The sequence below is a fragment of the Saccostrea cucullata genome, unplaced genomic scaffold (assembly GCF_032062105.1).
Source record: "Saccostrea cucullata isolate Sc308-1 unplaced genomic scaffold, CSIRO_AGI_Scuc_v1 ctg3472, whole genome shotgun sequence".
NCBI lineage: Eukaryota > Metazoa > Mollusca > Bivalvia > Ostreida > Ostreidae > Saccostrea > Saccostrea cuccullata.
The window spans coordinates 33,427-54,841 of record NW_026933100.1 but is presented as its reverse complement, the minus strand read 5'-3'; the positions used below and the strand labels follow the sequence as shown (position 1 = coordinate 54,841).

General features: G+C 31.6%; 1 protein-coding gene across 2 annotated transcripts in view; it reads left to right on the top strand.

Annotated features, from left to right (window-relative positions):
- The first annotated feature begins 59 nt into the window (after window positions 1-59).
- LOC134237257 (scavenger receptor cysteine-rich domain superfamily protein-like) overlaps window positions 60-21,415 on the top strand; it is a 43,969-nt gene continuing 22,613 nt past the window's right edge. The window contains exons 1-11 of one of the 2 annotated variants that reach the window (XM_062719359.1): window positions 60-229; window positions 311-452; window positions 936-1,102; window positions 1,184-1,325; window positions 10,973-11,136; window positions 11,218-11,359; window positions 11,668-11,843; window positions 12,498-12,639; window positions 14,537-14,715; window positions 14,845-14,995; window positions 15,547-15,728. In XM_062719359.1, coding sequence (XP_062575343.1) covers window positions 127-229; window positions 311-452; window positions 936-1,102; window positions 1,184-1,325; window positions 10,973-11,136; window positions 11,218-11,359; window positions 11,668-11,843; window positions 12,498-12,639; window positions 14,537-14,715; window positions 14,845-14,995; window positions 15,547-15,728 — 1,690 coding nt within the window. In that variant the 5' untranslated portion in view covers window positions 60-126. The remainder of the gene's footprint in view (window positions 230-310; window positions 453-935; window positions 1,103-1,183; window positions 1,326-10,972; window positions 11,137-11,217; window positions 11,360-11,667; window positions 11,844-12,497; window positions 12,640-14,536; window positions 14,716-14,844; window positions 14,996-15,546; window positions 15,729-21,415) is intronic. The other variant, XM_062719360.1, reaches the window with a different exon arrangement.

Below are 21,415 nucleotides of genomic sequence, written 5' to 3'. Positions count from 1 at the left end.
TGACACTTCGAAATCAATTTGAAAATTTTCCCATAAAAAAAGTATGGAAACATTTTTTGTAGAGGTTTTTCAGTTTCATTGCCAACAACTGTATCTCGGAGGAAAGACAACTGGTTCTTATATGAAATGAGTTGTAATGGATATGAGGATTCCTTGTTAAAATGTGCAAGATCTGTATCCACCAGCTGTAGCTCTGAGGCTGGAGTCCTGTGTTACCAAACATTAAATAGTGAGTGTGGAGATTTGTTCACTACAGAATTCTGAATTCCTCTCAGTGAATCTATTCACATTCTTTTAATTTGTACATAAGGTACAGTTAGACTTGTCAATGGTAGCTCGTCAGATGAGGGACGAGTGGAGGTTCTGGTAAATAGCCGATGGAGACCGGTGTGTTCTTCCTACTGGGACAATAATGATGCTCGTGTAGCTTGTAGGAGTCTAGGATATTTGGGGTAAATTTGATTCTGAAATATAGATTCTAAAATCTTAAATGTTATCATACATGTATTTATCTAGGATATTTGTTGTAATTTGTGACTGAGGAATATAAATTTCAACCTTAAAGTTTATGATATTATTTTATTTCGCATGAGTTTCTATATTTTCGTAATCAATATTTTCTTAATGAAAACCATAGCTAAATGTCTTTACGCCTATATAAATATTAATATCAAGCACATTTGGAATTGCGTAAAATCCACTCAATAATTTATCAATTATGTATATACAAAACATTGTACATGCTAATTATTATCCTTAAAGTAACTCTAATGAATATTTTTTCTAAGACTAAGATTCTACAAACAAGTTTTTATTGGAAAATTTCATATAAATCCTTTTTACATGTAAATATATGTGATTTGAAGACTTCAATATGAATTTTAAAGAAAAATTTCTTCCATAAAAAGAAGTAATGACAAAATATCTTTTTGTAGAGGTTTTCCAGTTTCATTGCCCACAAGTATAAATCGGACAAAAGAAAATTGGTTCTTGTATAACATGGGTTGTAACGGAAATGAAGATTCCTTGCTAAAGTGTGCAAGATCTATAACCACCAGTTGTAACTATGAGGCTGGAGTAATATGTTTCCAAACATTAAATAGTGAGTATTCAGATTTATTCGCTATTGAAAACTGAATTCTTCTTTGTGAATCTATTAATAGTGTTACCATTTGTATTTCAGGTAAAGTAAGACTAATGAGTGGTAGTTCTCCAGATGAGGGACTAGTAGAGGTTCTGGTCAATGACCAATGGCGAGGTGTATGCAGTAATGGGTGGGACAAAGCTGCTGCAAGTATGGCATGTAGAAATGTGGGATATTCAGGGTAATTACAGATAAATTTTTGCTATAGGTAATGTAGTTTTTTAAACAACTAGCACTATTACTAAACTACTAAGCACTATATATTTACATAGTTACATGCTGAATTGGACATTTCTATAAACACTATTATAGAAAGAAATCCGGACCGCTATGAAATACGCCCGGTCTTTATTCTTTAGTTTTCACAATTGAAGAACTTTAAATAGAAATGGTTAACTGTGTTTAAAAACAAACAGGGACTATATTTCTAGTGGACTGGTGACACATAAAATATCTTCTTTTCTGCCTCTTAATTTATTAAAGAACAATGGATTTACCTATAATTTTTACACAATCAAAGACTTGAAGAAATTTACAATTGTAATTTGAATTTACAATAAGGAACTAACATTTCAAAAAATATCAAATAAATATGATTTTTTCAAACAAACTAGCACTATGTTAGCTTTAAAAAGCTTCCGATCTAAGTACAGGTTTGAGCCAAAGATCCGTAAAAAGTATTTTTTTCTTTCTTAGTAAAGTTTACGATCAAAACTTTTTGTTTTTGTATCATGTTTATCTTTATGTGACAACTATACTATGTGTAAAAATAAGATAAAAATTAAATATAGGAATCATTTGAAAATATCTTATATATCCTAAAAGGAAAGTAGATAAAATTTGGATAGCAAATATCTATTTAAGTTAAATTATTTTTGTGAGTTTTGTAATATCATCTCGTAGGTCCCATATTGTAGGATCTTTTATGCAAAAAGAAAACATGCGATTTTCTAAAATGGAATTAGGGATTGTTTGATTTGCTACAGTTATCTTTTATTCGTAATAAGATGAGTTACAGTTTGTATACTGTTCCGCTTCAACGGATATTGGCGAAATTACAGCTTTTAAAGAGTATCAATATTACTTTGCTGGTAAGGAACTGTATGTAGAATTTCTCACGCAACACTCTTAGACCACTTCTTGTACATAATACAATTAAGGAGGAATGCCACACCAAATTTTTATTTTATAGATCTGTGAGTCAACCTTTTTCAACAATTGTTTTAGCATTGAAAGGCCGACATTAGCTCTCAATTATTTTACATGAAATTTTTTGTATTTTTTCAAAGAAAATGAAAAAAAAAAAATTCCATCAACATAAGACGCTTTATTGTAAAATTTTCGCTGTATATTAATGCATCACATTAATATCTAATAAAATATGTATAGAAAAGGCTTATAGATATTATTTTTTTTAAAAATAAAAATATATTTATGAAAATAAAACACATAATTTGTGAATATTTTTTTAATTTGTGGTTAAAATTTTCTTAAAACCAGTCACAACTTGGGAGAACATGTTCATTAATTATATTTATAAAAGAAATTGTAACGAAATGGCCAAATTTAAGAGAAATTAATTTTTTTTTAAATTTTGGCCGATCCCGATCAAAATTAAACCGATCCCAACCATAATTGTATATTTATTGGAAATAAATTCATTTCCCCCAGAACACTAGTCTGATTAAGTGTAACAAGGGTTAAAACATTAATGAACCTGATAATGAAATAGATTTCTTCATTGTAAATACATTAAATTAGCATTTTATTAATTTTGTATTAATTTTGATCGGCGTCAGTTTAATTTTAATCGGGTTAGGTCGAAATATTAAAAAATTAATTTCGTTTCAATTTCTTTTAAAAATATGATTGACAAACATATTTTGCTCAATTGTGACTAGTTTTATGGTGATTTTAACCATATGTTTAAAATATATTCACATATAATGTGTTTTATTTTCATAAATATTTTTTTCTGAAAAAAAATTAAAAAGTCTAACAACCCTTTCTTTACATATTTTATTAGATATTAATATGATACATTTATTTACAACAAACTTTTCACTCGAAAACATCTTGGTTGAATTTAGTTAATGTTTTTCATTTTCTTTGAAAAAATACAAAAAAATTCATATAAAATAATTAAGAGCTAATACCGACCTTTCAATGCTAAAACCCTTGTTTTAAAAGAATGGCTCAAAGATCTATAAAATAAAAAGCTGGTGTGGCATTCCACCTTAAAATGAATTTTATAGCGACATTGGAAGACTTATCTAACGGGAAGAGATGCAACTAAAATTACTAGACATTCGTAGATTGATATACTAGTAGTCAATCAAATTAAAATAGAAAGTGATTTATTTACTGAACCATAAAAATATTTCATCTTAATCAATTTTAAACATTTTATGTATTTTATAGGTCATTAAAGTAAGGCGTTTCTCGTATTATGTTTTCGTCACATTTCCAGGCCGGTGGTAATTGATGGTATCCGTGGTGTCAGCGATGCCCCAACATCGGTCCACATCGGCCTAGTAGTCCTCAAAGTATCAGTCACCTTATCCAGCTATGGGGTATACGATGGGCAATCAATACGTTTTTGATGAAAATGGCGTAGTTGCCGGTGTCGCATAATATTTGGTCCGCCTCGTTTAAAGGTCCGGCCGGACCAAATACGATAACATATTTGGTCCGCCTGGCTCTATAAGAAAAGGTCCGTCCTCGGCTATACAAATTGTATGCATGTGGTTCATTCGATATTGATTGAAAAACTATTCTTTTAAAATTAATTAAGGATATAAAGTCGTATTAATAGCTAGTGTTTTCTCCAAGAAAATGTAGTAAACAATAAGTAAGAAATCGAAATTAATAAAGGAATGTTTAGATTTATTGATCGGGTTTCCTGTCGGGAAGATAGGACATGCTTCTTTTGTCGTTTAAATTAATACACTAATTAATACACTAATGTCAACATTATCAGAAAAAAATATTAAGAATACAAATGTACATATACATTTACCTTCATCGCCTTGTTTACTAGCAGATTAATCAGTATTGAATGAACAGATAAATGTTCGTAAGTCCAACACGAATCATTTAGTTACACTCTCTTTCCTATAAACATGATAAACGTTTGACTAATCCACTCACAAAAACTGAAGTTCACATCTTTCAAAATGTATTTCTTTATAGTATTGATAAAAGAAATCTGTCATTCTTTACGTTTAATATTGTTGTAAATAACTGGAGGGTCACTAGCTGTGACAGGGGCTTATGTCACAGTGTACTACCCTACACCCCTTATTGTAAAAACAACATGCCTACGGATTGGGCAGTTGGGGGTTAGCCTATAATTGTTTCGTTTGAGAAAACCTAAAGTACCATATCCCCTGTGTTTTTTATAAGTTAACACTGTTTCTAACCTATTCAAAGGCTAATTATTATATCTACTAGATCTCTACATTTCATTTCCTGAATTTAACACTGCCGACAATTTTTGTTATTATTTCGGAATCCGACAATTTTATTTTCATTTTCGACATTATTTATTTCTTTTTTTTTCACATTTTCGGATTTTTTAGGATACCTTTACGGCAATTTAAATTTAACATTTAATATTGTTTACTTCTAGTAGTAGTAGTAGTAGTAGAAGTAAACAATATTAAGACCGTTAATAAGTAAAGGAAACAGTTAAGTGAAACTTCACATTCACAATACATGTACCTACATCTGTTCCAGGGTAAAATCAATTAAGTTTCTTTGACAGCTAAGAGCAAAGTCTTTTTTTTGAATAAATTATCTAAGATATTTTACCTTAAGGATTTTTATAACGGATGCATGAATTCTTTTTTCATTTACGAAAAAGTACTGACATGAATTTGACAAATGTCGGAGATGAAAACTTTTAAAATGTAAAAACTTAAAAATGTCGGAAATGAAAAGTTCAGGAAATTCCGGAAATGAAATGCGGCCTACTAAATATTACTCCAGGACAAGGTAAATGTGCATTAATTGGCGAAATCAAACCAAATTAAGTCGATAAATTGATGGATTTATAAATGCCTTTATTTTTCATATTTAATATACATGTTGCTCACATAAAATCTCTGTGCACTACATTTATGATATATTATTTATACTTATGTCTCTCGGTTTCGGTTTCAATAAAAATCCGAACATTTTATACCCCCCTCCTAAATGTTTTTTTTTTAGGGGGGGGGGGGGTAATGGAGTGTAGTAAAATCATGCAGATACCTGTCAAAAAAGTTTAAAGTTTTAAAGTATACCGATATTGTACATATAAAGAGCTTGAGTTTAAAGACACACAATTTCAGAAAAGAATGAATGCACTTATGGGCATTGGTAAAATGTGAAAAAATAAACAAAGATAGCAAATTTTTCATATCAAATCATTAATTGATCAATCATTAATTGATATCTAAACCATACGATTCAACAATTTTTAACGCTGAAATTCACGAAATATAAAGAACAAAACCATAAATTTGTTTACTATGGCCTAACTTTGTACAAACTTGTGTGAATGGCAAAAGACGTATAATACATTTATAAAGCTTGTGTGAAAGTAGGAAATTTGCACACTATTAGGATGGTACTTAAAATATTAATTAAGGAAGTTCTAAACACTGCACACTAAAAAAGTTCTAATCTCTAGTTTTCAAGTTACGAAAATAAACCCTGTCCAAAAAATTTCTCTTTCTAATATAAAAATATTTAAAATACAGAAGGCGGACCTTTTCTGATAACTGCGTTTTAAGGTCCGCCCTGTCTATTTTTCTAGTTTTCAAGCTACGAAAATAAACCCTGTCCAAAAATTTCTCTTTATGACATGAATATATCTGAAATACAGAGGGCGGACCTTTTCTGATAACTGCGTTTTAAGGTCCGCCCTGTCGCTTTCCCTAGTTTTTTAAGCTACGGAAATAAACCCAGTCCGAAAATTTCCCTTCATAACATAAAAATATCTGAAATACAGAGGGCGGACCTTTTCTGATAACTGCGTTTTAAGGTCCGCCCTGTCGCTTTCCCTAGTTTTTTAAGCTACGAAAATAAACCCAGTCCGAAAATTTCCCTTCATAACATAAAAATATCTGAAATACAGAGGGCGGACCTTTTCTGGTAACTACGTTTTAAGGTCCGCCCTGTCTCTTTCCCTAGTTTTTTAAGCTACGAAAATAAACCCAGTCCGAAAATTTCCCTTCATAACATAAAAATATCTGAAATACAGAGGGCGGACCTTTTCTGATAACTGCGTTTTAAGGTCCGCCCTGTCGCTTTCCCTAGTTTTCAAGCTACGAAAATAAACCCTGTCCAAAAATTTCTCTTTATGACATGAATATATCTGAAATACAGAGGGCGGACCTTTTCTGGTAACTACGTTTTAAGGTCCGCCCTGTCTCTTTCCGTAGTTTTTTAAGCTACGAAAATAAACCCAGTCCGAAAATTTCCCTTTATGACATGAATATATCTGAAATACAGACGGCGGACCTTTTCTGATAACTGCGTTTTAAGGTCCGCCCTGTCTATTTTTCCAGTTTTTTTAAGCTACGAAAATAAACCCTGTCCAAAAATTTCCCTTCATAACATAAAAATATCTCTAATACAGAGGGCGGACCTTTTCTTATAACTGCGTTTTAAGGTCCGCTCTGTCTATTTTTTAGTTTTTAAGCTACGAAAATAAACCCTGTCCAAAAATTTCCCTTCATAACATAAAAATATCTGAAATACAGAGGGCGGACCTTTTCTTATAACTGCGTTTTAAGGTCCGCCCTGTCTATTTTTCAAGTTTTGGAAGTTACGAGAATAAAACCTGTCCAAAAATTTCCCTTCATAACATAAAAATATCTGAAATACAGAGGGCGGACCATTTCCACTGCGTTTTAAGGTCCGCACTGTCCATTTTTCTAGTTTTCAAGCTACAAAAATAAACTCTGTCCAAAAAGTTTCTCTTTATGACATGAATATATCTGAAATACAGAAGGCGGACCTTTTCTTATAACTGCGTTTTAAGGTCCGCCCTGTCTATTTTTTTTTTTTTTTAGTTTTCAAGCTACGAAAATAAACCCAGTCCAAAAATTTCACTTTATGACATGAAGATATTAGCTGCAGATCTGTAGCTCTCCGAAAAAAAAATATTGATAGACCGGAGATCTGTAGCTCTCCGAAAATGAAAATATTGATAGATCGGAGAGCTACAGTGCCACCCATTGAAAAAACTGTATATTTATTGCGCACAAAAAAGTGCGCTCGGTTCTCGATTTTTTTCTCCATTTTTTAAAAACATTACTAATCGTGTGTTCCTAACATATTCTTTCGCCGTTTCCAAAACCAAACATTCCTCATAATTGCTGTTAATAGTCCTCCATTTCGCTATTTATACTGCCATTTTAGTTTCAAAGATAATTCGGTCCAATATGCTTCGTTCAAATGTCAACTACGAGAGTACTTGATAGAGGATAAAGGCATTTTTTAAAATCTTTCCTTTTTTGAAATTGAGGTAAGAATTTGGAAGATTTAATCAAGAACCGAGCGCACTTTTTTGTGCGCAATAAATATAGTTTTTTCAATGGGTGGCACTGTAGCTCTCCGGTGTATCAATATATTTTTTCGGAGAGCTACAGATCTGCAGCTATGGAGATATATGAAATGCATAGGGCGGACCTTATATAATACTGCGTTTAAAAACTTTAAAGTCATAAAAGGCGTTTTTTTTTTACAAGTTCAGACTAAAAATATAAAAAAAAAATATCTTTTTATTTGTTTTGGTACTTTATATACCACTGTAAAGATAGGACCGCTGCATTTCATTTCCGGAAATCGGCATGGCATTTCCGCCATTTCTTTATTTCATTTCCGACAATTTCTCTTTTCTTTTCTGACATTTATTTCTTTTCATTTCTGGAATTTTTTCAAGGTACTTCTACAGCAATTTAATGATTACCAGGTACATGTATGTAGAAATGGAATTTTGAAAGAATTTATTATACACAACATTTTAATATAAAAGTTCTGTGTACATGTTTCTGTACATGAAGCATTAAGTCTAGTTAACAGAGTTTAATGAGCATGCAATTTTTTCATCGCATTTAATGTTCACTAAATTAAATGTCAAAGACTGCGCTGAACATTGATTTACTAAACAGTCTATAATAAATTTATTCTTAAAAATTTTTCATTACAGGAAAGCACAAAATTCCTGAAAAAATGTCGGAGATTAACACTTCAGAATGTCGAAAATGAAAGCTTAAAATGTCGGAAATAAAAAGTTTAAAATTTCAACACAAAAAAAAAAAAAAAAAATCCTATATGGAATGCAGACTGAAACATTTTATGAAAATCAAACAATTTAAATCAATCGCGTTTCATAGATATCCGAGATTTAAAACAATGGCCGATTCTTATCGACTCGGAATTTAAATATCAGACACAGTTTTAATTCAATTAGTTGGAATTTAACTAATAGAAACGTGGGGATATTTAAGTTCAATATCGGTGAAATTTTTAATTTGAACCTAAAAACCAAATCTCATGTAAATCTATGCTTAATCTTGTACTTTTAATTTTTAGCTCAGATACGCCATATTTAGCTTTAAATATTCAAATAAAGATTATACATGCATGTATGGTTATAATTATCAAAAATGTCGCAGTTTTGAAGTGTACGCCTGAATATTTGGTTTCTTGGCATAATATTTTTAATTAAAAAATAAGATCTATTAATATGTACCATTAGGTACACATGACCATTAGGTTCACCGACCATTCAATGACAGCGCCATTTGCCGCGGACTCTAGCTGTGGGTACGGTGGGTACCTGTCAGGTAAACAAATACGTCACGGTTTGTTCCCGTTTTGCACACATTTGATTACAGGTAATTAAAAAATGTGTGAAAAACGGGAATTTGACCGGGTGAAATAATTACTTAATTGCTATAGTCTATACTATTCATGTACTTAGCTTAGTAAGTATGTGAAAGATGAACTTATTGTGAAAAAAATAAGAGAATAAATACAAAGTTAATGTATTTGATTATCTGATGATCTTATTATAACATCTTTTCAAATTAATTTTTATTCACTATTTTCTTTATTATATGTTATATCTTTGATTCATTTAGAATTATATCAAGATTGAAAAGTACATATTCTTTTTTTAAGAAATTGGACTTAATGATAAATAATATGAAACAAATATTAATAATTTATTCAATAAAATCAAATATTTTCCCATGAATATATATGGAATTTTAATAAAATGCTTATAAAATTGTATTAAACCTCATAAGAATACATTAAGCTAAATCAGATATTCACATGTAAATCCAAACCAGAAATCAGACTATAATTGCTATCAAAACACACTTCACACCTGTTGTTCTATGCTAATTACCAAATGTGTGCAAAACGGGAACACACCTACGTCACACACCCATTGTTTTATTAGCTATACACACCGACAGATTTCACACCTTTAATCGTACTAATTTACAAATAGCAAATTCTAAGGAAAAACAAACACTTGCAAAATAATTGTGGCATGATTTTTAAAGAAATCATGGCCCTAAACGGCACTGCTTAAAGCACACTATACGAGTAGATTCTTATCTAGAGATACTTGTATGTTGTACAAAAAATAAAACACAACAGGGTTAATCCTTCTCTCATCATATAGTATAAACAAACTACCCGGTAGCCTTAATTTCATATGTTAAAGTCAAGATTAAAACATTTTGCACCACCCGGACCTTAAAACGCAGGGGGACCTTTTCTTATACGGGCCGGACCTTTTCTTATAAAAGGCGGACCAAATATGATATCGTATTAGGTCCGGCCGGACCTTTAAACGAGGCGGACTAAATATTATGCGACACCGGTCAGACTTACAAAGATCCAGCTATGCATTATTAAGGATAAAAAAATGTTGCAGGTCAAACAGCGACCGATGATAAGCCGATGTCTGTTGCCCACCACTCAACCCCCTGATGACCTCAGATTCAACGGACACTTGAAAGATATGTTAATGATGGGTTACCGATGAATAGCGATGTTGGGCTTCGGTGGAGTCATCGCTGATTTTATCTACAACTCATTTTCTACCGATGACCCCCACCGCTTCGCCAGATAGCCTCAGTCACCGTCCGATTACTATAGTTGTCCGGCCGGCAATCACGCCATTTTTATCCAAAAACACATCAGTTTCTCATCGTATACCCCATCGCTGGATAATGTGACTGATACTTAAACTATTATACCGTTTGTCTGATGCATGGAAAGTCCTATCCGATCTGTGGGGAATTCTGGCTAATTCACAAATATCTTCTTTTTAATCATATTTTCTCAATTAAGAATATAAGATTGTGTCACACATTCATATTTCGATAACATAAAATTATATAATACCTAATAAGTTCTATTCTGATAATACCGCTAGAACCTCTCTACAGCAAGTATTTCGGAACTAGCCTGCAAATACAGATAAAGTTAATTGCTGCATGTGGTAAAATTTCGAAAATTATTTCAGAATTTAGGATTATTCATATTTAACTCTGATCCTATGAAGTATTTGGATCCAGTTTTTGACAACCTTTATCAGCTCTTCAGAGTTTTCTTTATTGAAACATATTGGATTTCCAACGTTTGTCAAAAAACACTTCCGGTGCATAAAAATTGATACCGTACAAAACTTACTTTACGTACAAGGGTGTCCGATGCATGGTGAATGTTTTTTCTCCTGAGTCGTAGATATAAAGAAAGAACCAATTTCTTCAAAATTCAGGAAAAATAAAAACAATTTTAATATGTTCTTAGAGGATTTCCGGTCTCCCCATCGATTTATCTAAACAGACAGAAGAAAACATGGTCCTTAAACAGCATGAGTTGTAATGGAAATGAGGATTCCTTGTTAAAATGTGCAAGATCAGGATCCAGCAGTTGTAACTTAGCGGGAGTTATGTGTTACTACACTGTAAAAGGTTAGATATGAATAATTTATTTATCCCATATTTTGTTACTTTATACTAGAATCTATTAATTCCCTATTACTTATATTACAGGCAGAGTAAGAATTGTTGATGGCAGCTTTCCAGATGAAGGTCGTGTTGAGGTTTTGGTTTATGACCGATGGCGAAAAGTGTGCAGCACCTACTGGGACAAAAATGACACAGATGTTACATGTCGGAACCTAGGGTTTTTAGGGTAATCTTTGGGTGTTTAATCAAATAATTTTTTTTTTCACTTAACTATGTGTTAATGTTTACGATTTTCTTCGGCATTTCTAAAGTTCCCGTTTTTTTCTGTTGAAAGAAATATTGTGAAAAACCGTGGGCTGTTTTTTTTAATATTAAGTAAATAAACATAACATTTGCTGGCAGCCTATAACATAAGTTCTATTTCGCTGACTTTGATGGATTGTGTCGTATAATGTTTCTTTTTATGAATGCTTAACGTTCGTATAATGTTAAAATTGTGAATTTAATATACCTCCTTCAATATATTATTTGTAGAGGTTTTCCAACCTCACTGCCAGCCAGAGAAAAGAAGAGTAAAACCATTTGGTTCTTAGACCGCGTGAATTGTAATGGAGATGAAGATTATTTGTTTGAATGTACAGCCCGAGGATCCACGACTTGTAGTTCTGGCCGAGAGGCGGGAGTTATTTGTTATAACCACATAGTAAATGGTAAATTTAGGAGATTTTAATCATCCTAGAATTCATTGTAATGAATGAAACATGTGGAGATAACGAACTATATTAAACATAAAAATTCCATAAAACAATACAAAACAGGAGAAGAGTAAATACGGACCTGAAGTGATATCAGTTGCCATGGAGGAGTGAGCTTCCCCTGCTGACCGGTCACACTCAACGTGTGCTCCTTGTCATAATTAGGAAATAACAGGAAAACTCGTCTTTTATTCAGTGTATAAATAATGGACTAACAAGTCACCAATTGACTCAATGATGAATTGTATTTGCTGACAAGGTCATTGTATCGACCATAGAACTTACGAAATGATGATTTTAAATGAGACTACTGAGATTCTTGTTTCATAAACTTGCTTGTCAAAAATTAAATTCGTTTTAGAATATATTCATACGTAGAGCATGCTCCTGTGTATCGAATCAACTGAGATATATATACTCCGTATGCACGTGATGAAGGTATATTGCTGCATAAGTAAGGGAAGTTGACGATAGAAAAGTTAAAGTCATCACGTTAATCATAGAGATTGGTTGTTAGATTACCATTAGTGTCTTTTTCAAGTAAAATATCAATATATGAAACAGATGTGTCAGAAGAATCTATTATCTATGTTTTCATTTGTTATTCAGGCATTGTCAGAATTGTTAGTGGAAGCTCTCCAAATGAGGGCGTAGTTGAGGTATTGAAGAATCACCGATGGCAAAGAGTCTCAAAGGAAGGATGGGACAAAAGTAACGCTGATGTGACTTGTAAAACTTTGGGATATTCAGGGTATTCTTCAATAGAATAAATAGGTTTAAATGTTTTTTTGAATAATTAGTTCATTACTTTATTAAACCGGATTCTTTAAAGAAAAAACAAGATATTTTATGTAAGTCAAAGTAATTGATATTTGTATGCATAAATGTCAGTGTATGTTATCCTTTCTTCTCAATTTACCATCAGTTTAGCACCGTTGGTAGCTATTAGATCGTGTATGTAATATATGTTTTTTCAACAGTAACTAGGTTATAAGATTGATTTGACCTAACTTACGATTAAATTACTGAACTCAAAGATATGCTAAATTGAGACGAAATAAACCTTCGAATCAAGCTTTTTTAATTGCAAGAATGGTCAACATCTAATCTGCAACTTTACATATATTTACATTAAATAAAAGTATGTATTTACGAAGAACGAATCTGTTGTTATAGGTTGAAGTCATCAAGATTTCTTAAAAATTCACAGGATAATGATGACCCTGGACGCCTCAGTACATATTAAGGGACTCCGACGCTCAGCCAGGAAGGACAACTCTTTAATTTATAATTTAATTCAAAAAGTCTTTAAATGAAGCTTGAAAATTAAATATTTTCATGCAACAATTGTCATTATATGCCTCTCAATGTGCTTCAAGGTTCTTTGAACTTCTCAGAAAGGTCTAATTAAAAGCAGGAATTTTTATCCCGAAAAAGCTTTTTTAGATACCAAATGTTTATTAAGGAGGCTGGGGGTCAACAAATTAATCACAAATTAACCACCAGATTTAATTTATTTTTTTAGATACGGTAACTTAAGCTGTCTACTATCATTACACAAAGAAAAAATTCATACATTTTAGTTTTAAAATTTGATCATTTTCTATATTTTCATATGGAGCACTCCTTTTAAAGGAGATAGAAACATGAAATGAAATTAGAAGTAATTTATGGAGCTTTGCAAAGAACCTTGAAGCACATTGAGAGGCATATAATGAAAATTGTTGCATGAAAATATTTAATTTTCAAGCTTCATTTAAAGACTTTTTGAATTAAATTATAAATTAAAGAGTTGTCCTTCCCGGCTGAGGGTCGGAGTCCCTTAAGGGCATGTTTGTCAATCGTTCTCCTTTCAAAGTAGTTGAATATTCACATTAACAATCTTGTGTCAAATGGAGATCAAAAGGCAAACATGTGCTTATGATATAAAGGAAAAAAAGGAAACATAACCCATTTACATTCGCTCTCGCTGTTGTCACCAAAGGTTGAGGCATGTTTGATATTATGATTCACCGTGTTGTTTCTTATCTCAGATATCTTTATAGATACTCAATTCCGTGACTTTTAAGGTAGCATGCCTTAGACTAGACTAGAATTGTTTGTGCGAACACATTAAATTGATTTATTACATATAAAAATATATTATGCTGAACTTACATGGACGTGGTCAAATTGTTAACCCTTGTAAAAAGTTTACATGTAAATATAGAATAGAGAGAGAAATTCCTAAAGAATTATCCTGAATTTATTTCTATACATTTTTTTTATTTATGCTAGTCTAATTTTTAGACCCATTTTAGTGTGTTGGCTCTAGTGTTAGCAAACGAAATTTCGAGTATTTTTAACAGAGGATAGTGTAAATTCTCCTTTTTTGGAAACAGGACCAAAAGAAAAAGAATTATTTCATTGTATCACATTTGTTAATCATTTTAACATTAAAATTTAGTTCCAGATTGAAAAGATTTTTTAATTAATAAACAAATTAAATTGAAATTAGGTTAAGAAAAAACAAAACAAAAGAAGTGATCGAAAAGAACCCAAAACCCAGAGTTTAGTGCAGTCATCCTTTTGGGTGTAAAAAAGGGTGACATTGAGGCAATATTGCTTTGTGTTCAGTGTAAGTGTCATAATGTTACACTTTTTTACAGAGGATTTCCAGTTTCATCGCTGATGTTTGTAGACGATAGGGAAGATGCGTTAATGTTGGGTGCTATTAACTGTGAAGGGGATGAAGATTTTTTATTAAACTGTCCCATATCAATCAACCCATCCAGCAGCTATTACAGTAGTGCAATGGCCGCGGTGGTTTGCTACCATACAATAAATGGTGAGTTTGAAGGATGATTTATCATTAAAAATGTATTTAATTTCATAGCAAGATTGAATGTTCTTGTTTTTATTAAATGAAAATAATATATAATAGGAAGATTAATTGACACATTTTACTATTTTTCAGACACGATTAGATATATAAACGAATATTCTACACAAGAGAAGAATGTAATTATACCTAAAATAAATATAAATGGGACTTGGAGAACACTTTGTAAGGTCGGACGGGATGATAACTATGCAAAAGTTATTTGCAGAAGTCTTGGTTACTCCGGGTATACATATCTTCAATCTTTATATTATTGTTTCTCTCTCTCTCTCTCTCTCTCTCTCTCTCTCTCTCTCTCTCTCTCAAGATTATCATATACAACGCATGCTTTAAAATTAATGTGTGTGTATAAAATAAAACTCATATAAATCCCCAGGACTTTCTTGAAGCAAGTTTTACATGTTTTATGGAAAAAATAAAACGAACCTTAACCATTGATTATAGACTTTTAAACTCTCTACCGTTTTGAGCAAAATGGTTAAAAATTTCATAATCTCATCTGGCTTTGACCTGATTAAGATAACTAGAGGTTGTCTCTAGACCTTGACCTACAGCTACAGCTATCCTTCTGAAAACTGCTACGCGAATAAAGACTATTACATGTAACCTGTGAATATCAATGAACATTTAATTGAATATTAACAGACATCAAACGCTATATGGTGACTAATAGATGTTATCTCATTTCTCTTTCACCTTTATATTTTACATTTGTAATCGACGTACCGATAAAGAATGTCATAATTTACTAATGATTATACAACTACTCAATTACAGATATGCTACCTTAACTTTGAATGGGGAAAATTCAAGTGCCTTTGGAGAACCCATAGTGAACAATATTAGATGTTCTGGAAGAGAAAAAATGTTAACGGAATGTTCATCTGGCTTGATTAGCCCCGGAGCTTGCAGTACCAGTGCCAGAGTGCGAATTGAGTGTATTTCCGGCAATGTTAAAAGTATGTTTATACTTCAGTATTTTTTAATTTGAATTATTATGAATATTTCTATTTTACGAAAGCCCATTGAGCTCATTTTGGTAGGTTAAAAAAATAAATTTTTCGCGTTATAACGCGAAACTTTCGCGATATAACGCGTAACTTTCGCGAATAAACGCGTAACTTTTGCAATAAAACGCGAAACCTTCGCGATATAACGCGTAACTTTCGCGTTATTTCGCGAAATAATATGCATAATTACATATGTATATAATAATGTTACTCAGGAACCTTGATCTTGACTGACAGATAAGAACATGAAAACAGAAAAGAACTCTCAGTGGCCTAATTTCATTAAAAATGATGCAAATAATATATTTCTAGAGTATAAAGAAATTGTAAACCTTGATGATATTCAAAAGTCTGCCTCTCTGAAACCATCCTTATTAATCGTTACAAATATTTTTCACTTCAAATCCTATTTTTGTAAAAAAAAATTTACTAGAATTTAAAAAACTACGCGGTGAAACTTTTTCATTTTATTCATTAAAACATAACCCAAGTAGTTATTTAAAATTATTTGACAAAAGTTTGTTTGTATCACCTGTCCTTATCCGGCAGAGTTTGTACACTTTGAATTAATTGTCAATATTTTTCCGATATCGTATTTCTACAGTGAATCCAACGGAGACAAATGAAAATCTACTATCCAATTTTCACAATTCGGAGACCTTTTTCTTTATAAAAATAAAATTATTTCAAATTCTCTAGAGAGTGCGTAAAAAAGACGCCGGAAAGGGGTGATTTTCCCCGAAATTCATAATCTTAATTATAATAATAGGGATTGAAGTTTAACTTTTGGAAAACTCGCATAATCTTTGAATTGTTTGAACAGCGCTGAGAAAGACCATCTATGACGGTAATTATAAAGATGGATTCAATAGGAAGAAAACTTAAAATTGTAGATTGTGATAGTCCAAGTTAAAATAGCCTTTTGCTTATCATTGTAATAAATAAACTTGATCACAAAATCAAAAGAAAGTTAAGATTTAAGCAAATGTCTTGGTTAAACAGCAAAAGTTTCGCGTTATTACGCGAAAGTTACGCGTTTATTCGCGAAAGTTTTGCGTTATATCGCGAAAGTTTCGCGTAATATCGCAAAAGTTACGCGTTTATTCGCGAAAGTTTCGCGTTATAACGCGAAAAATTTATTTTTTTTAACCTACCTGAATTAGCTCAATGGGCTTTCGTACTATTTGATTTACGATTTAAGGTAGGATTCTTCTCACACAAAAATGTATTTCTTGTTGTATTTAAAAATTGATGAAATTTTTACAGAACAAAGAAGACAATATTATTGAGTAATTGTATTAATTAGATTAGTTTGACCATTTTATATGAGAGTCAAGGTCAGGTCAAGGTCATAACCTTTACCCTTGTCCTTAAGAATAAAAATAATAGCATCCAATTATGATATAGGGTCTTCTATTTCAAAAGATGAAATGTTTTTCTTTTTGCATATTAAAAAGATATTACCATGTAGGGTCTATAAGATGATATTACCAAATTAACACAAATAGTTTAACAAAAATGGATTTTGGCTAATCCGAAGTGATTTTTATATGCGCCCTATATTTAACTTTTTCTTATTTTCACATATGGTAAAGCAGTCATATAGAGATACAAAATGATACAAAAACAAAAAGTTTTGACCGTTTAGTAAGAGAGTAAAAACACTTTCTATGGATTTTTGGCTAAAATCTGTACTTAGAGTCTAACCTTTAAAAGCTAACATAATTGTAGTTTGTTTGAAAATTCATATTTATTTGAAAAATAAACATTTGAAAATCTCTTCTAGTCTTTGATTGTGTAAAAAATATAACTAAATTCATAGTTCTATAATAATTTTGAGAGGCAGAAAAGAAGATATTTTCATACGCCATCATTCCGCTAAAAAAGTTGTCCTGCTAATTTTCAAACACAATTGACCATTTCTATTTAAAGTTGTAAAATTGTGTCGAGAAAAGAAAAATATGGTCTTTTAAATCTTAGGACATATAAGCAAATATACATTGAATATTCCATCTACTCAGAAACCAGAGAAGAATCCTATACCTTAAGAATAAATACGATTTCTAAGTGATTAATTTTCTATTCTACGTCTCTTCATTTTTCTGATCCAATGATATGAGAAAGAACTTGTCATGGCTTCAGCATGTAAAGGCTGATAGTGGCTCTGAATTATTTTTAGTGTGTAAAGAAAATTTTGCAGATGAACACTTATTTTTATTTGCTAAAAAATTATTTATGAATATACAAGAAAACATCATTTGAGAATACTTTCAAAACTTATGGATGATATTTAAAATATTTTAAAGACACCTAACAGCTACAAAGGAAATGTTACTCAATCATATTTAAAAAAAATGAAATAAAGTTTAAAGAAATTATTTTAATTTTTATCAATCCTGACCGGAATGAAACTTACCTAACCTAGAATTGTAAGGAAATTAGAAGACTAGTTTGTTTATATGTAACTTGTTTAAAACTAACTGAATATTAATAAAATGAAATTCTTGTCAGTAAATCCATAAAAAAGCTATTTATATTTTTTTTTATTTATTTAATGTTAATTTTTATCGGGATTGGTCCAAATATTCAAATAATTACTTTCCTTAAAATTTCGCAATATCAGTTAATTTATTTTTATAAAATATGAATGACTAACATATTCTTCTTACCTATAACTAGTTTATGAAGATTTTATTCATAGGTTTAAAGATATTCAAAAATAATTTGTTTCGTTTTCATAAATATTTATTTCAATTGAAATGTCTATCCAGCCTTTCTTTACATATTTTATTAGACATTTAGGTTATGCATTTACTAACGCAAATTTAAAGCCAATTTTTTTTGTGTCTTATTTGCAGATAAAGTATTTTTTATTTTGCTTGAAAAAAAAATGCAAAAAAAATGTATGAAGTTAGTAAGAGCTAACGTCGGTCTTTTAATGATGAAATTATAGTCGAAAAAGGATGTCTTAAAGATTGAATAAAATTTTTATGAGTTATTCCGACGACGGATATTCCCGTTATTTCCCGATCATGACAAGGAGCACACGGCTGTTCATGGCACCTGGCCAACCTCTAATATTTTGGAGGTCCGTGTTTGCTCTGCTCCTATTTTTTATTGTTTTATAGACTTTGATGTCGAATACTGTTCGTTATCTCCATATGTTTCCTTTGAAAATCTTCTGTACTCCTCGACATCAATCATTCAAACTGTTTGCATGCTTGTAATAATACACTTCACCAGGCGTTTTGTTGTTAAGGCAGGATTTAATGGTTATAAGATCTCCTATATTCCTGGGTATTAAGCCGATGAACTATGATGAGAAAAGATGCCTCTTCTGAAATTGTGAATTTCATGGCCCCTGAGTCAGGGTTTCTGATGTTCGGGCAAGGCTCTATTGATTATGTACTGAAAATGTGGTAGTTCTTTGAAAATAATCTCTTCTGCTTTTGGGTATGAAGTCGATGACCTATGTATATAGTTATGATGAGTAATGGTGTTTCTTCCTAAATTACGCATTTTATGGCCACTGGGCGAGTGGCTTTAGTGCTAGGACTGTGACGTTATGATTATATAGTAGTGTAAACGCTTTAATTCTTTAAGAATCTCTTGATCTACTAATGGGTAGTAGACCAATGAACCAAGAGAACGTGAAGAAAGGTGAATGTTCACAAGTCCTGATTCAAATGCTTAATGTACTAGAGATCGATGTGATATTATACAAATATTGACTCTGATGAAGGGCAACATTGATTATGCTAGCCCCAAAAATATGTTATATTGCCTGGCGAGTGGAGGGCAATATTGTCATCCCATGGGGGGTTTCTAGTATCTAATAGGTGTTGTACGAAAACACATATAATCATTGTTTTGTTATATGAAAGCTGTAAAAGTCAGCAACTCATAAAAACAGATAAAATGATATATGAAGTCTGATCACTGTTCTACTGAATCTTGCCATGGTTGTGTGTGTTTTTCATAAGGTGTATTTACTTTTATTAAAATGAATACGATAAAATTGTTTATTTTCCTAAGAAGGTACCACTTACCCTATCTGAGGACTACTCCCTATAAAATTAAAGATGTTCCCTCTGACTGCTCCATCATTAATATTCATTAATTTTTTTTATTATATGTAGGGTTGGCAGTCGTTTACAGAATTGCTAATCGGTTACCCGCAAGACGTTCCGACTGCGCGGGTATGTTAAGGAAGCATATAGGTCATTTCTCGGGAAATTTAGACTTTTTTAGGAAAATTAAGTTTGATAATCTACCAGAATTGCCGATAAACGTAAACTATTATTCACTATTATATAAAGATAGAAGAGTGTCTAACACAAAGACGTGCACCACCACCACGGCATCAAGTGACTTCTATTAATAGCGAAATTTTCCTTAATAAAAAAGCTTAACAAAACAACAATACCCCGGAGATTAATTATTTCTTTGAGTTAATAATATAGTCGAAAAACATATATTTTGCTTAAAAAGTGCTGCTAGAATCCCAATGTCCTGTCAGTAAAATAATTATTCCACACATTTGCCCGAAACCTTACCCGATGTTTCGATTTTTCGGGAACCATGAATTTGTTTTTGTCTTCTTAACCATTTCATATCTGTATATCATTTTGCCTTTTTCTCTATACAGAGAATAAACTGTATTTTGAATATATCAAAGGTCCTTAAATATCAGCTCTGCTTATTAATATCATTCCCGTAGGACCCGTATAAGCATTATCTTCAAAGCTTATAAGCGGTCATGAGTCAACACGTTGCCCTGGGACCCTTGTCTTACTTCATTCGATATTTTACGAACTTATTGTAGAATTGCCTATACAGAGAATTCCAAATCTTGATGTCTTGAATCTGAATCAATGATATTAAGAATCGATGATGTTAAGCCTTGCTGTTAAGTTGAAGATAACAAAAGTGATCGGTCTAATTAAAACCTATAAATATATTTGTAAAAAGGTCATAAAATACAAACCCCTGGAATTCCAGAGAGAGGATTAGGTGCCTTGGAGGAGGAAGCACTCTCCATTGACCGATTACAACCACCGCAAGCCCTATGTATTGATAAGGTAGCAAAGCATCCCGTACTCAAATTTAGAAAAGGCTATACAATATGTATGTAACACTGTAGCCATTATTCGACCCAATGATAGGTTATATTTGCTAACAAGGTCATTATAACGACCAAAGAATTTACGAAAAACTGACTTTAAAGGAGGTTGCTGGAATCTCTGTAACATCAACTCATTTGTCAGTAGCCTGCCTTGGATTCAGACTTGATCTTAATCAGAAAAATCTCTTACGTAAACACCGTAAGGGTGTTATCAGCCCTGGAAGCAGATGCAGCAATTGTGACTTCAGGCATATCGAATAATATTATGCATATTGAAGGGTCCTTTGCATGGTGTAAAGAAAAAAAATAAAATAATCTCTTTTTAATCTTTGCATTTCATTGTATAAATACTGTAGATTTTAACAGATTAGAAATTTTGATATATTTGATATGTTTTTTTTCGGGATATTTCTCTCCTATAATTGAATTCTTTTTAAATTCCAAATGTGGGATTACATTCTTTCAGAGAAAATGTCTGTCTATATTTTCACTGAAAAACGAAACATATACA